The sequence below is a fragment of the Bos taurus genome, chromosome 10 (assembly GCF_002263795.3).
Source record: "Bos taurus isolate L1 Dominette 01449 registration number 42190680 breed Hereford chromosome 10, ARS-UCD2.0, whole genome shotgun sequence".
NCBI lineage: Eukaryota > Metazoa > Chordata > Mammalia > Artiodactyla > Bovidae > Bos > Bos taurus.
The window spans coordinates 25778765-25795327 of NC_037337.1; the positions used below are offsets into that span (position 1 = coordinate 25778765).

At 37.0% G+C, this 16563-nt stretch overlaps 1 protein-coding gene across 1 annotated transcript in view; it reads left to right on the plus strand.

Moving 5' to 3' along the window:
• Nucleotides 1–16563, plus strand: part of SUPT16H (SPT16 homolog, facilitates chromatin remodeling subunit) — a 34696-nt gene that overhangs the window by 6787 nt on the left and 11346 nt on the right. The window contains exons 2-18 of the mRNA NM_001192392.1: nt 6034–6126; nt 6439–6609; nt 7557–7709; nt 8247–8393; nt 8789–8940; nt 9550–9722; nt 10816–10906; nt 11623–11696; nt 11830–11942; nt 13665–13730; nt 13844–13939; nt 14024–14139; nt 14230–14383; nt 14894–15021; nt 15540–15675; nt 15780–15906; nt 16153–16271. Of these exons, the coding sequence (NP_001179321.1) occupies nt 6034–6126; nt 6439–6609; nt 7557–7709; nt 8247–8393; nt 8789–8940; nt 9550–9722; nt 10816–10906; nt 11623–11696; nt 11830–11942; nt 13665–13730; nt 13844–13939; nt 14024–14139; nt 14230–14383; nt 14894–15021; nt 15540–15675; nt 15780–15906; nt 16153–16271 (2109 nt within the window). The remainder of the gene's footprint in view (nt 1–6033; nt 6127–6438; nt 6610–7556; nt 7710–8246; nt 8394–8788; nt 8941–9549; nt 9723–10815; nt 10907–11622; nt 11697–11829; nt 11943–13664; nt 13731–13843; nt 13940–14023; nt 14140–14229; nt 14384–14893; nt 15022–15539; nt 15676–15779; nt 15907–16152; nt 16272–16563) is intronic.

Consider the following 16563-nt stretch of genomic DNA (forward strand, 5'->3'; position numbering starts at 1 on the left):
ATTCTGCAGTGAACATGGGGGTACATATATCTTTTCAAAGTAATACTTTCATTTTCTTCAGATACATACCCAGGAATAGAATTGTTGATCATATGATAGTTCTAATTTTTGTTTTTTGGGGAACCTCCATACCGTACAGTGGCTGCACAAATTTACATTCCCACCAATGGATTATACAAGGGTTCCTTTTTTTCCACATCCTTGTCAGCATTTGTTATTTGTGTTCTTTTTGGTGATAGCCATTCTGGCTGGTGTGAGAATATCTCATTGTGGTTTTGATTTGCAATTCTCTAATGATTAATGATGTTAAAACTTCTTCATGTCGGCCATGTGTGTGTCTATTTTGGAAAAATGGTCTTCTGCCCATTTTCTAATTGGGTCGTTTGTGTTTTTTTTGATATTGAGTTGTGTGAACTGTTTATCTATTTTGAATATATATATATTAGTTCATATCATTTGTAAATGTTTTCTCCCATTTAAAAGGTTTTCTTTTTATTTTGTCAGTGGTTTGCTGTGCAAAAGCTTTTAGTTTAATTAGGTCTCATTTGTTTATTTTTCCTTGTGTTTCCTTTGCTTTAGGAGAGAGATCCAAAAAAATATATTGCTGTAATTTATGTGAGAGTGTTTTGCCTGTGTTTCTCCTACATTTCGGTCTTTAATAATGATGACGGCAGACACACAGTAGTTACTGTGAGCTAGGCACTGCTCTAAGTATTTCATGTGCATCTGCTAGTTTAACTCTCACAGCAACACTTACAGATGTGAAGATGTAGGAGACTGGAACACAGAAAGGTTGGATCACAATAAAGGGTGAGGTCATGGGTTTGAGCCCAGGCAGTCTGTCTTCAGAGTGAGCCCTCACCCAGTAGGCTTACTGTCTCTCTAAATGTAAAAGGCAGAAAAGTTAGTCAAATGATCCTAGGTCTTCTTGTAGATAAAAATCAGGAACTTCCCAAAGAAATTCATTTTTATCTTTAGGACCCTAATGAAAGTATCCTTGCCTCTGTTCTTTTAACTGAAAGAGACAGAGGTAGTAGAAAAGTATATCTTTATACTGTTATAATAATTGTATCCTAATGAAAAATATCCATCTTAATATGTATATTTTAATTAGAATTTCAGCACCTCTTTTTTTAAAAGCTAAATCATCATTAGTGTGAGAACTGCCTATGTGTTTGTGTGGGAGTTTTGAGTGTGCTAGGTCTTGATTGGGGCTTTTGAATATGATGATGCCTACTGCAGCTAAAGTTTTATCATGAGGCTTACAGATTACATACAGAAAGTGCCTGCTCAGTAGATACTGTTCCCATCTGAAACACCTGTTTCAGCAACACTTGACTGTTAAGTGGACCAGACAGACTGGAAAGTGGGAGAATTTGGTGACAGAGCGGATTGGGTGAATGTTGAGAGTCTGCACACCAGGAGTCACTGCTGTAAAATGGTTCATCTCAAAAACGGAGCACAGGAGTTTGTCTAGATTTGACAAGGGGCCAAGTCTGAGTCCTAAAGATCTCCCAAGCAGAAGAGGTTAGGTGGGAATCTCAGACTGTTTAAGCAATAGAGTTGAGCCCCAGCTGTCTCAAATAGCCAGTGCTTGGAACTGACTGTACAACTGGTCCTGGGGCAGCAGCAGCTTAGCCTCGTGGCTTTTTTTTTTTTTTGCCACCCCCTCCCAGTATTTTTTTGTTATTCATTTGTTTATTTATTTATTCATTTATTTTTTTGGCCACACTGTGCAGCATGTAGAATCTTAGTACCCTGACCAGGAATCAAACCCATGCTCCTTGCAGTGGCAGCATGGAGTCTTACCCACTGGACCACCGGGAAAGTCCCCCACTCCAGTATTTTAAAACAAATTCCAGGCATAAGTTAATCTGAAAATATTTTAGTATTGTATATAAGTTATTAAAATGTTACTGTTGGTAACATGTTATTTTTAATTTGTGTTTAATTGGAGGATAATTGCTTTGTAATGTTGCATTGGTTTTAGCTGTACAACGAATGAATCAACTACAGGTATACATATAACCCCTCCTTCTTGAGCTTCACTCCTACCCCACTCCCATCATGGAAGTTTTACAAGCAGATTATTAATCTCCCACAGTTTCAGAAGACTATTTTCAGATTTAATCTGTATTTATACGCCTTACAAGATTTGAAAGTACAAAATAGTGTCCAAGGCTTTGCTGTCAAAATTGTTGACTATTGTAATCCTTTGTATTGAATCACATTTTAAGAAAAAACTTTAAGTTTATTATCTTTAGATATTCTGTATTTCTCCTGGTGTTTATAAAGAATCAGTCAAAAATATTCTATGAAATGGTCAAAGCAGCTGGGTTCCAAGAGAGATTAGGATTAATCCTCTTACATTTTTGATGGACAATAGAAAACCAGACATTTTATATTAATGGAAATCCTTGAAATTTGATGGATTGGTTTCCTGTATCCTCATAAAAAAGCTGAGTACATAGGTCTTTTTTCCTCTCTTCCTATTTTCAGTTTTACTGAGATAACTTTGTATGGTTTTCCTATGTTGTTAATGATTAATATGTAATTATATTCTTTGTATATCACTAACTCAATGGACATGAATTTGAGCAAGGTCTGGGAGATAGTGGAAGAAGAGGAGCCTGGTGTGCTGCAGTCCATGGGATTGTAAAGAATCAGACACAACTTGGTGACTGAACAACTTTTAAAAAATTTATTACAGTGTATTTTGAATTTTTGTGCATGTTGATATCCTTTTCTTTGTGGAAAAATTTTGACTAAGATTTTAAGTATCAAAAAATACTAAAAGGGACTTTTTGGTTAGTTTCAGTGGTATTTTTGAAGATGTGTTTAGGGAAAAAATTTACGTATTGGTAGCCAAAACACATAGGGGAGTACCTATTGCTAATTTTGGGGGGTAATCAAGGTACTAGTAATACTGTTGCCACAGAATCCATGTTCACTGAAGAATTGGAATGTACGTGGCAAAGCGGGGAGGAGAGACAACCTGATGCCAGAGTTAGTGTTAATCCATGTCAGGGATCACAGGACAGTGGTTCCCAACTCTGATAACAGGACCCTTTTACAGTCTTAAATTATTCAGCTCCCCACAACCTTTCTTTATATAGGTTTGATCAAGTATATAAAGAAATTTGGCTTCGTACATACATAAAGTTGGAAAAGAGAAATTTTAATAAACTCTTCAGATAACTGTGGATATTCTTTGTTACTACACTAAAACTCTGGAAGTAGTTAATTGTTCTCTCTCTCTCTTTTTGTTTTGGCCTCTCAGCTTGTGGGATCTTAATTCTCCAACCAGGGTTTGAACCTGGGCCCTTGGCAGTAAAAGCACTGAGTCCTAACCACTGGACTGCCAGGGAATTCCCTGGAAGTGGTTATCTCTTGAAAGTTAGTTGTAATGTGGAATTTAAAGCCACAACAGTGAACTTTTCATACTCAAGTTACGATTTTGTAACATCATCTGCTGGTTATTTGGAAAATATTGTTCCCTCAGTTGTATACATCTGGTAAATGTACACGCTTCATTATATGATGTTGGAGAATTGTGTATGTTAATATTCTGCTGATATCATCAGCAAAGTTCTTGAATAAGTAGAGAAGTTGTCAAGTTCACAATGGTGAGTACAAGGTTTTCCAATTTTGATTTCTGTTTGAAGGCTCAAATTTCATCATTAACAACACATTTCTTTCATTTTCCTTGAAGTGATAGACTCACTTCATTCATTTTCAAGAAAATGTATGCTAGATATCCAAGTCTGTGACTAGTTTAATTTATTACTGGAATAATTGAATTGATACAAATGCTTTTCCTTGAGACAGCTGTCATACTTTAGTGTACACACAGAAGTGCTTTGGATGTGCTTTCCATTTCTTTACACAGACTATTAAAAAGACATATACTCAAAGGTTAGGATTTTATAATATTCGTCATTTTTACTGTATTAAGGACATTTTCTAAGTGAAACTGGCTTTTTTTTCTTTCTGTTGAGTGTGTAGTAGTGATGAACGTAGCTTGGTACCACTACCTTGACTTATGCTAAGGCACTAGCAGTTTTAATTACCATTGCTTTTGCATCATCAGTGGGAACTAATGATAAAATCTTACCAACCTGAAGGTCAACATTTTCTCAGTGAAAATCAGTGAGGGAATGCATAAGGTTACTATATAGTAACTCCTTTGGGTTATATATTTTGTTTTGCTAGAGAAATGCAGCAGAACCCTCAATTGCTATTTTATTTGGATCCAAATTGGCATCCAGAAGTCTTAAAATGTGGAAGAATCTTAAATACATTTTTTAAAAATTGAGATATTATTGATTTATAGCATTATGTATGTAGGTTTTATTTTTTGTTTTGTTTTGTTTTGACCATGCCACATGTCTTGTAGGATCTTGGTTTCCCAACCAGGGATCGAACCAAGGCCCCTACAGTGGAAGCTCAGAGTCCTAACCACTGTACCACCAGGGCATTCCCTGTAGATATTTTTCTTGACTTTATAGAGAAATCAGAGATTTGACCTTATAGGTCACAGTTATCAGTGCTTTGGTCTTACAGAACAGTTCAGGAGTAGCTAATCGTTGGAGGACTCACAGATCTCAATTTCAGGACTTAATACAAAGCTGCAGTAATCAAAGCAATGTACTAATGTTTAAGGGCAGACATGTAACTCAGTGAAATAAAATTGAGAATCCAGAAATGAACCTTCACATTTACATCATTTCTTTTTTGACGTGGTGCCAAGACAGTGTGGGGACAGGAAATGAGTTTAGGGCCCTTCTTTCATACACAAACTTTACTCAAAATGAAGCATAAATGTAAATATAAGAGCTAAAACTATAAAACTTATATAGAAGAAAGTATAGTTATATCTTCGTGTCCTTGGGTTAGGCAAAGCCACCTTACATGTGACATCAAAAGCACAAGAAAAGGATTTGGACTTATTCAGAATAAAAAACTTTTGTGCTTCAAAGGACATCCATACAAAAGTGAAAGGAAAATCCATTGAACAGGAGAAAAAAATGCAAACCATATCTGATAAAGAGACTTTTACGTGTAAAAAAGAACTCTTACGCCTTAGTAATAAAGCAATAACCCAGAGTGGGAAAAGGATCTGAACACACACTTCCCCAAATAGGTATACAAATCATCAGAATCACGTGACTGGGAGCTCAGTCAAGATCATTGACCTTTGTGGAAATACAAATCAAAACTGCAGTGAGATACTTTGTACCCATTGGATGGCTATAATGAAGCTAAGTGTTGATCAGCATGTGGAGAAACTAGAACCCTCACATGTTACTTTTGGGAAAGAAATTTGTGAAATAGTGCAGGCACTTTAGAAAACAGTCTTGTGTTTCCTCAGAAAGTTAAATACAGAGTTACTGTATAACTAGCAATTCCTCACCTAGGTATATACTCAAGAGAAATATGCACACACAAAAACTTACTAATGTTTATAGCAGCATTATTCATAATAGCCAAAAAATGGAAACAACTCAAATGTCCAACAGTTGAATGGATACAATGTAGTATATCCACATAATGGAATATTACTTAGCAATAAAATGGAATGTGGTATTGATACATGATAAAACATATGAACCGTGAAAGAAGCCAGACACAAATGCCATGTATTATGAGTCCATTTATGTTACGTGTCCATAATAGACAAATCCTTAGGGACAAATGAGATTAGTGGTTGCTAGGACTGAGTGGAGGTAGATAATTATTGCTAATGGGTTTTGGCAGGGAGAGATAAAAATGTCCTAAAATTAGATTGTGATGGTTGTATAACTGAATACACTGAAAACCACTGATTTTACACTTAAAGTTGGTGAACTGTATATGAATTTTGTCTCAGAAAGCTGTTTAAAAAATAGAATAAGTAATGACTGTAAGGTTGCCAAGTATACATATACCTTAAACTTTGAATTTCCATTAGGAAAAAATTATATGTATCTTGGATATATTCCTATTGTACTTGCATGAAAAGAAAATGACCAAATTATCTACTCTGCCTTTCAGAAAGGAGAAGATGAGTATGCCAACGTTGATGCCATTGTTGTATCAGTGGGTGTTGATGAAGAAATTGTTTATGCCAAATCAACTGCCTTACAGGTGAGAAGTTTACAGCAGTGTTTAGCTCTGAGAGTCATTGAATCAGCTACTAATCAGTATAGTAGCCACTAGCCACATTAAAATTTCAGCTCCTCAGTCTCAAGTACTCTGTAGTGGCTATCAGAGGATGTGTAGAATAGTTCTTTCACAAAAAGTTCAGTGAACAGTACTGACTAATCTCATTTCATTGGAATCTATATCCAGGTTCTCACACTACAAGATTATTTTGAAGTTAATTCCAGATACTTTATTTCATATGTATAAATACATTGATTTTTTTGTATCTGTTCACACTGTTGTCTTTTCCCATAGACGTGGCTCTTTGGTTATGAACTAACTGATACTATCATGGTATTCTGTGATGACAAAATCATCTTTATGGCCAGCAAGAAAAAAGTGGAGTTCCTGAAACAGATTGCCAACACGAAGGGCAACGAGAACGCTAACGGGGCGCCTGCCATCACACTGCTTGTACGAGAAAAGGTCAGAATGAGCAGAATGCGTCATTAATAGGAAAGAGTGTTTAAAAGCGGTAAACAGAAAAGCCTTCTAGGAATTCAAAAATACAAGGGGAAGATTTTAGCTAACTGTCATTTGTTAGAAAGAAAGAAAAGAGTTCAATAATCCTATCAGTTTGCAGTAACACAAATGGGTAATGAAATTACTGTGAATACTAACTTTATCCATTCTTGAGGATACTTCTCTTAGTATCTTTTTTTTTATTATTATTATTTTTTTACTTTACAATATTGTATTGGTTTTGCCATACATCAACATGCATCTGCCACGGGTATACACGTGTTCCCCATCCTGAACCCCCCTCCCGCCTCCCTCCCTATACCATCCCTCTGGGTCATCCCAGTGCACCAGCCCCAAGCTTCCTGTATCCTGCATCTAACCTGGACTGGCAATTCGTTTCTTATATGATATTATACATGTTTCAATGCCATTCTCCCAAATCATCCCCCCTTCCCTCCCACAGAGTCCAAAAGACTGTTCTATACATCTATATCTCTTTTGCTTTCTCTTAGTATCTTAATTAGAATAAAAATCTTTAAATATCCTTAAGGAAAGGTATACCTCATTTCTGATTTTTATCAAATGTAATCTTTTTTTATTATATTGCCCACCTGACAAAGATTTCTTTTCAGAATGTTGTTCACCTTTGTATTTCAGTTTCTTAGCTTTTCCTGAAGTAAAGAATAGTCTTCTCAGCTTATGTGGCACTTCACTTAAGCATATAAATATATCAAAAGAAATTTTGTGTAACCTTTTGGTATACTACAGTCTTCCCTAAAGAAATAGGTAGGAAAAGGGGAGATAGAATTTGTTTCTTTCCATAGTTTAGAATATTCTCTACCTAGTACTAGTAGAACATAGATGTCTAATTCTTAAACTAAACCCCCTTTTATTCCCTGTGGCACTGACAGAATGAAAGTAACAAGAGCAGCTTTGACAAAATGATTGAAGCCATTAAAGAAAGCAAGAATGGCAAGAAGATTGGAGTGTTCAGCAAAGACAAATTTCCAGGAGAGTTCATGAAGAGCTGGAATGACTGCCTCAACAAAGAGGGCTTTGACAAAGTAAGAATATTCTGGAAACAAGCACATTGAGAGTTGAGAAGACAAAATTGTGAGGGGCTTTCACAACTGATAGTGCAGAGACTTTGTTTTGAGAAAGCTGTATATTCATTCACATTTCCATTTTCAGTTCCTGTGGCTGAGTAGTAAACCAGTTCACTTTTCAGTTAGGAGTGAGGCATTCAGGAGACAGTTCAGCTACTCCAGAGGGAAATTGAGGAAAATCTCTTGTCCAGAAAAGTTTTCTTTTCTGTCTGCCTCCTTCAGCCTTTATGGAAATCTCAAGAGAGGCATTTACATTTACACTTTAAACGATGTGTTAGTTCATTGCCTCTTAGAATACACCAATGACCTGGTAAAGAGTTCTTTCAGATGTTTATTCAATCCAAGAAGAGAATATTTAGATATTCTGCAAACTGCTGATGAATAGTTTGCTAAATAACCAGACATAGTCACTGATAATATTTGAACTGGGGGAGAGAGATTTCTTTAGCAGTTCTGTGTCTGCATGTTAGGAACTGTTTATCCCTTTGACTGCAGATAGACATCAGTGCAGTTGTGGCCTATACCATTGCTGTAAAGGAGGATGGAGAGCTCAATCTAATGAAGAAAGCAGCTAGCATCACCTCTGAGGTCTTCAACAAATTCTTCAAGGAAAGAGTCATGGAAATAGTAGATGCAGATGAGGTAAATTGGGGGTGGGAGTGTCTTTTTACTGTTTTAATGAAGTCAGTCCATCCCATGCAGTGTTTTTTTAGGTTGTGTTCAGCTTCCTTTGGTAGTTAAGTTGGTGGTGCCAACTGTCTTTGAGAATAACTATAAACGTCCACTGTAGTTTCTGGAGCTTACCCAGTATGTCACTTGAGAATTCTTTGAATAGCTGCAAATTGCACATATTTCTCTAAATTTGCTTTTGTGTGTACACCAGTGTGTTATCTGGTGCATAAACCACTTCATAAGACTCCTTTGGCATCCTATATGATATCAGGACGTATGTTGTCTTCAAATGGTCATGTCCAAAAACCCAACACCCTTCTGCCACCCTATAGTAAATATTGTTTTATTTCTGGGTATTTTTATAGAAAGTTCGACACAGCAAACTGGCTGAGTCTGTGGAAAAGGCCATAGAAGAGAAAAAATACCTAGCTGGGGCAGACCCTTCTACTGTGGAAATGTGTTACCCTCCTATCATTCAGAGTGGTGGCAACTATAATCTCAAGTTCAGTGTGGTGAGGTGAGTATGAGAATTTCAAAACATAAAACAACCAGAGCACTTCAGCCTTTGGCCTGTTTTTTCTTAGACTCAACTCTGGGATTCAAAAAAATAGGAAGAAAAAAAATAACCATTCGCCTGCCTCCTGCATTATCTTTTTGTCTTATTCTATGTATAATTTAATTTTATTTCACATAGTTATTCATTTCTTACTTGAGTATTTGATTGTAAGCATTTTCCAGATGATTAAAAATAACAAGAAAAAAATGAAAAACATGTTTAAAAAATAAAAATCTTGCTAGATATATCATAATTATTCCCCTTCTAATTTTTAAAAATACCGTAAAGAATGCTATTCATCGGGGCTGGTGGAAAGGTGATGGCTTACCATCATACTATTAGATTATAATGCATAAAATTCAGTTTAACTTTTGCATATTTGGGATACAACTTTCCAGAGCCTTTATAGACTGACTTGGTTTAAAAAAAAAAAAAAAAGTTTAGGTCATTTTTTTCTGCTTCAGCTTTGGGATATAGCAGATCAAAATTGTGATTACAGATGTGTATGCTAGGTATGCTAAGGACTTCACAAGTTTGTGTAATGAGATGCTTTCTCCCTTTGGTCTCTAGTGACAAGAATCATATGCATTTTGGGGCCATTACCTGTGCCATGGGTATTCGCTTCAAATCTTACTGCTCCAACCTTGTTCGCACTTTGATGGTTGATCCTTCTCAGGAGGTTCAAGAAAATTACAACTTTTTGCTTCAGCTGCAAGAGGAGCTGCTAAAGGAACTAAGACATGGTAATGTGTGCCTTAGATAAGGTTTAGAAATTATGTAACAAAAATGTAGCATTCGTGGGACTGTTTATCCCTGAGGCTCTTGTACTGTAAATAGAATTAGATTTTACTAACCTCCAATCATCCTAGCATTTAGTTCTTCAGTGTACTTTTCGTTTATGCAGGAATGGTTACTGTGGTTTTATATTGATGTTTACAGAAACCTCTCTGACTGGTTAGGACTCTGTGTTCAGATCTTCATAAAATACCATGCTCTTACTACTTTTCTTTAGAAAGTTCTGAGAAGTAGTATCTCTCCCAACAGACTATGTAATGTTAATCCTATATTGAATGAATACCAGGAATCTTAGTTTGAGAGCAGAGCTAATGGCAACCCTGCTAAGCAAGCTGCTGCTGCTAAGTCACTTCAGTCGTGTCCAACTCTGTGCGACCCCATAGACAAGCAAACTACTGTCTACTTAAAAGGAGAGCATTTGGCACCTCTTTTGCCTTGAGACTCCTCACTCTCATTTAAATGGGACTTTTATGTTTGCCGCCTTTAAACAACTTTGTAAGCCCACTTAAAGTTTCCCAGAGCTTCCAGACACCATTCCCTCCTGATACCTCAGGTCAGTCTTGAGAAATCCAACTGGCAATCCATAGTCCTAGGTTGTTCATTGAGAATAAAAACTTCTCTGAGGCTACAGTATTTGAACTACTCTGGCTTGAAATACGTGTTCATATCCTAAACCTTGAAAAATTAAGTCCAGCATTCTTCCAACAGTAATTCACCCGTTCAGTAGTCTTGTTCTTCAAAATGTATAGTAAATTTAATGTAATGCCATTTATCAACTCTTAAATTATTTCACTGGGACCAGCTAGGGTTCCACAGTCCCCGTGGAGTGATTCTCAGTGTAATTAAAGAATGACTGGGTGGATTGTTTTTTAAAATGCACATTTCTAAGCCCTGCCAGCCCTGCAACTGTATTCCTTATTGTGTGTTTTGAGAAACCCTGCTTTAGGTGACTTAACAAGTGAAAATAGTGTTGATTTTAAAAATGTGATTTGTGGTTTTTTCCTGAAAGATACTTTAATGTCCCATCTGTCTTGTCATTAGGCGTGAAGATATGTGATGTATATAATGCTGTCATGGATGTGGTTAAAAAGCAGAAGCCAGAGCTGCTGAACAAAATTACCAAAAACCTAGGGTAAGATGCTGTGATATACATTGTCACTGTGTCAGTTTTCATGACTGGCAGTCATGGTGATTCAACCAATGTTTGTGGACTATTCAACATAACTGTGTGCCAGACACATTATGTTATCAGAGAATGTATGTAAGTTCATGGAGATGTTTTCAGACCAATGTTGTAGATGTTTTAGGCTTAAATTACAAATGTGAAGAGACATTATATACAATATTTCCTCTCTTAGAACAACTCAATTCATATTTGCAAAATAAGTACTCTGAGATATCCAGCTATTTAAATTCTTTTTTTTTTTTCTCCAGTGTTTCTCAAGTGTATTTGATGATTGAACCACCTAGATATATTACTAACATATTATAGAACCGAAGACATTTGAGAAACAAAAGCTCTAGGCATGCTCCTTAGATGAAGCTAGTTGGGATTTATTGTTTATTTCTGGACTTCTGTGATGGACAAGAGGAAATACATTGACCTATACCGAGTTTTGGCCTTAAGAGACTTAGTAAATCCAGTTATCAACAATCTATTAGAAATTATCTCTTATTCCAGTTGTTAAACGTTCTTGGTAGTGTGCCCTTTAATAACTCATCAGTAGTGGCAAATTACTCAGCTTGTTTGCCTGCCTTACCTTGAAAATCAAAATAGGATATCGTGTACCTGACTCAGGTTAGAGGCCTTTTAGCCTATTGTTGAAGTTTCCTTCATTTCTTTTTTAGGTTTGGAATGGGCATTGAATTCCGTGAAGGTTCTTTAGTAATTAATAGTAAAAATCAGTACAAACTAAAGAAAGGTGAGTTTTACATGCATACATTAGAAAAATACCTTTTAAAATACTTTCCCTTAGTTTCATCTCCCTCTGTTCTGTATAAAATCACACTTCAAACTTTCACAGTCATTCACTGATTCCTGTTTTGCTGGTTTAGGGATGGTTTTCAGCATCAATTTGGGATTCTCAGATTTGACTAACAAGGAAGGGAAGAAACCAGAAGAGAAAACCTATGCCCTGTTCATTGGAGACACAGTGCTTGTGGATGAGGTATATATTGCTTCTTTCATGAATTGAATATTGAAGTGCATTTTTAACCCTATGGTTCCCCCTCCCTTTTTTTTTTAAATGAAAGTGTAGTTGATTTTTCCAGTAGTCATGTGTGGATGTGAGAGTTGGGCCATAACAAAGGCTGAGCGCTGAAGAATTGATGCTTTCAAACTGTGATATTCAAGATTCTTGAGAATCCCTTGGACTGCAAGTAGGTCAAACCAGTCAATTCTAAAGGAGATCAATCCTGAATATTCATTAGAAGGACTGATGCTGAAGCTCCAATACTTTGGCCACCTGATGCAAAGATCCAACTTACTGGAAAAGACCCTGATGCTGGGAAAGATTGAAGGCAGGAGGAGGAGGAGACAATAGAGGACAAGATGGTTGGATGGCATCACCAACTCAATGAATATGAGTTTGAGCAAGCTCCGGGAGATGGTGAAGGACAGGGAAACCTGGCGTGCTGCAGCCCATGGGGTCACAAAGAGTCAGACATGACTGAGGGACTGAGCAACAACAAATAGTTGATTTACAATATCATGTTAGTTTCAGGTGTATAGCAGAATGATTCAGTTTTTTATATTTATATATAAATTTTTTCATATTATTTTCCATTTTAAGTTATTAGAAGATAGTATAGTTCTGTGTGCTATATAGTAAATCCTTATTTACTGTTTATTGCTTATCTATGTTATGTGGTGTTTTTTCTTTTTATCATTTGTTAAATGCTAGCTAAGAGGAATTAAAGATGCCTATGAAAGTCTGACCTAGTACAGCCAGGAATACAGATTGTTTAAATAAACTCTATCACATTGTGGCTTGAACCTTGATTATGATACTGTCAGGAACTGATTCTATAACAGAGCTGATTTTTTTTCTTTTGTAATGGTTTTAACAGTTTACATACCATGCAATTAAAGTGTACAATTGTGACTTTTAGTATCTTTACAGTTAATGCAACTGTCACCATAGTCTAGTTTTAGAACATTTTTATCACCTCAGAAAGAAACACTGTGTCCATTAGCAGTCACTCCTCATTTCCCTCCCAGGCCTAGGCAGTGACTTTTCTTTTTCTAAGGATTTGCCTTTTCTGAGTATTTAGGGGTTTTTTGTGACTGGTTTCTTTAACTTAGCAGGAACTGATTTTTTTTTTTTTTTTTTGCCACTTTATTTTTAAATAGAAGGATAATTGCTTTACAGAACTTTGTTGTTTTCTGTCAAACATCAACAAGCATCAGCCATAGGTACATCCGGTCCCCTCCCTCCCATCTGCTTCCCTGGCCCACCCTTCTATATTGTCACAGAGCCCCTGTTGATTCTTAATGGTAGTAAATATTTCAGTGTTCTTACATGAACACATTTATACATTAATTCATTGAATCCTTATAATAATTCTATGAAGTAGATACTCTTGTCCAAATATGTAGATAAAGCAACTGAGGCACAAAAAAGTATATGTACCTTGCCAGATGTCACAGAGCTAAGAGTGAGTGAGCCAGGTTTCAAATCAAGCCAGTATTCTTACTCATTATCCCATTGTTGCCTCCCAAATTGCAGTTCCTGATGTGCATTTGGGAAGATAACTGGTTTTATGTGTTGTCAAAGACTTGTTTAGTGCCATAAGATTCAAAGCATGGCCCAGCTAGGTACTGGGTTCGAAAGTGAAAGTATATCATTTAAATGCTCTTAGAGATGTCTCACTTGCTCTTTGTATTCCAGGATGGCCCAGCTACCGTTCTCACTTCTGTGAAGAAGAAAGTGAAGAACGTAGGGATTTTTCTAAAGGTAAGAAGAAGATAAAAATGAGTGGTGAAAAGTTTGCTACAATGAAAAAGTAAACAATAATGGCTAAAATAATTAAGACTTGAATTCCTGATGATGATTTTTCCCCCCCATAGAATGAGGATGAGGAAGAAGAGGAAGAGGAGAAAGATGAAGCTGAGGACCTGTTGGGAAGAGGTTCCAGAGCAGCTTTACTTACAGAAAGAACACGAGTAAGTTTACTGTTTGAAAACTACTTCGATTTCCTATTTGTCACGGTTCACAGGTCCTGATAACTTCAGTTTTCCCTTCTTTAGAATGAGATGACTGCAGAAGAGAAGCGAAGAGCCCATCAAAAAGAACTGGCAGCTCAACTCAACGAGGAAGCAAAGAGGCGATTAACTGAACAGAAAGGGGAACAGCAGATTCAGAAGTAAGAGTTTGCATGGAGTAGTGAGATTGTCTTAGGGTTATATGTGATTTGCAGAAATTTCTCAAGAACATTTTTTTATTCCCACTCCAGAGCTCGTAAATCTAATGTGTCCTATAAAAACCCATCTTTGATGCCTAAGGAACCACACATACGGGAAATGAAGATCTATATTGATAAAAAATACGAGACTGTAATAATGCCTGTGTTTGGCATTGCAACACCTTTTCACATTGCCACAATCAAGGTACTGACGTTGAATCAGGCTTCATTCGAATAATTCCTTAAAATAATTGTGCTTACCATAGATGGCTGTCCTGACTGCATGTCTCTGCTATTCTGTGCTCCTCCTGACTCTGCCTTTCCCATGTTCCTGACTCCCTGCCCCACTCCCTAATCTCCTGCTGTCATTTTCCTTCCTTTCCCGTTTGCGCTTTGGAGAAAATTTAAATGACCTAGTGTATAATCATACTTCGCTTGTTTCTCTTTGAACTTGAACTTTGTAACCTGTTGTCATAAACATGGCACCGGAAAAGAACTTTAGGAACTCAGTGATTCTTTTAGAAACACACATTGGTCATATAAAAAAGTAAGCTAAATATGTAGCTTATTAGTTTTAGAGTAAGGATTACAGGTTAGGTTTAGCTGTCAGTTTGTAACTACTAACTTAATTTTAGCATGTCTATAGCTACTTACCTTCATCTAGGAAAGAAATCTGTCTGGTTTCTTTGCTAATGCTTTTCATTTCTTTGAACAGAATATAAGTATGTCTGTGGAAGGAGATTATACTTACTTGCGAATCAACTTCTATTGCCCAGGCAGTGCTCTGGGCAGAAATGAGGGCAACATCTTTCCCAACCCAGAAGCTACTTTTGTCAAGGAAATGTGAGTTCTCAGGGAAACAACCACCCCCAAATCCCTGCTGGTCGGAGCAGTACCCTCAGAGACCCAGAGAGTGCTGTGTTCTCCCGCATCCTAGTGAATGGCGGCACCTTCCTCAGTGGTACTTGATTAGGAGGATCACCTTAATAACCTTGTACTGTTTTGAGGTTGGAACCTAATTTAAATCCTCATAAAGATATTTTATTCTCACTTGATATATTTGTTGATAAAATATCAGATGTGTGCTGCACTGGAGTCTGTTTATTCTTGAAGTGAAATAGGATCATTTGGGGAAGTTTATGCAGAATTTGAAATATAGGTATGACTCCCACACTCAGTGGATTAGCTATAACATCTGTTTAAGAGAGAGGAAGGATTTTTTCATCTTTCCAGACATTATTTCAGCACTCAGTGGTACCTTTTTCTCCTAAAAGGTATTAAGCCAGTTGTAAAACATAGTAATGGGTGTGGGTTACTTTGCATGATAAAGAAATTACATAGGTGCTCCCCCTTTTCTGTAGTACATACCGAGCTTCAAATATGAAGGCACCTGGAGAACAGACAGTTCCAGCCTTGAACCTTCAGAACGCTTTCCGAATTATAAAAGAAGTGCAGAAGCGTTACAAGACTCGGGAAGCGGAAGAGAAAGAGAAGGAGGTGAGCCGGAACAACGGCAAAGTGCCTTTGTGCCAAAGGACACATGAAGGTTTGGGGACATAGAAAGATCTGTGAGAATTCACGTTGATTTTCATTCTGCTTAGGGCATTGTGAAACAAGATTCACTGGTGATCAATCTAAACCGGAGTAATCCCAAACTGAAAGATCTGTACATTCGCCCAAACATTGCCCAAAAGAGGATGCAAGGCTCACTGGAGGCCCATGTCAATGGTATGAATGATCTCTCATGTGCCTGGGCTTTGTCTTTGGAGGCACATCTGTAGTAATGACAGACCAGATAACATAGTAGGAAGTGCTGGGAGGAGTCTACTTTGACATGAAAGGAAAGGAAAGCTCCGTACCTTGCTGGCATTCCCTCTGACCCTATTCAGATCAGCCAGAAAAGATGCAGTACCTTTTGGGCTAACCTGATGATGTACCTTCATACTTAGCTGCTTCCTCCATTCCCCCACCTAGGTTTTCGCTTCACGTCTGTCCGAGGAGACAAAGTGGATATTTTGTACAATAACATCAAGCATGCTTTATTCCAGCCATGTGATGGGGAAATGATTATTGTCTTGCACTTTCACCTCAAGGTATATCTTTATCAGCTAGCTGTGAGCTCTTGGGCAAGATCTTACTATCACAGTGTTTCTTTTAAAATAGTGATGAAAAATATCACCTGTCACATAAGATCATTAAGGGCACTGAATAAAATAATGCTTATAAAGCCCCCAGTGCCTGACATCTCAAAGATGCTAATCATGTTTGTTCCTTGGTGTGATACATAATGATCTCCAATACATATAGGTCTGTTCCACATTCGTGTTTCTGAAACAGAAAGTTTTTGCTTTAGACAATTATCAACATAATCTCCAAAGTCCATTC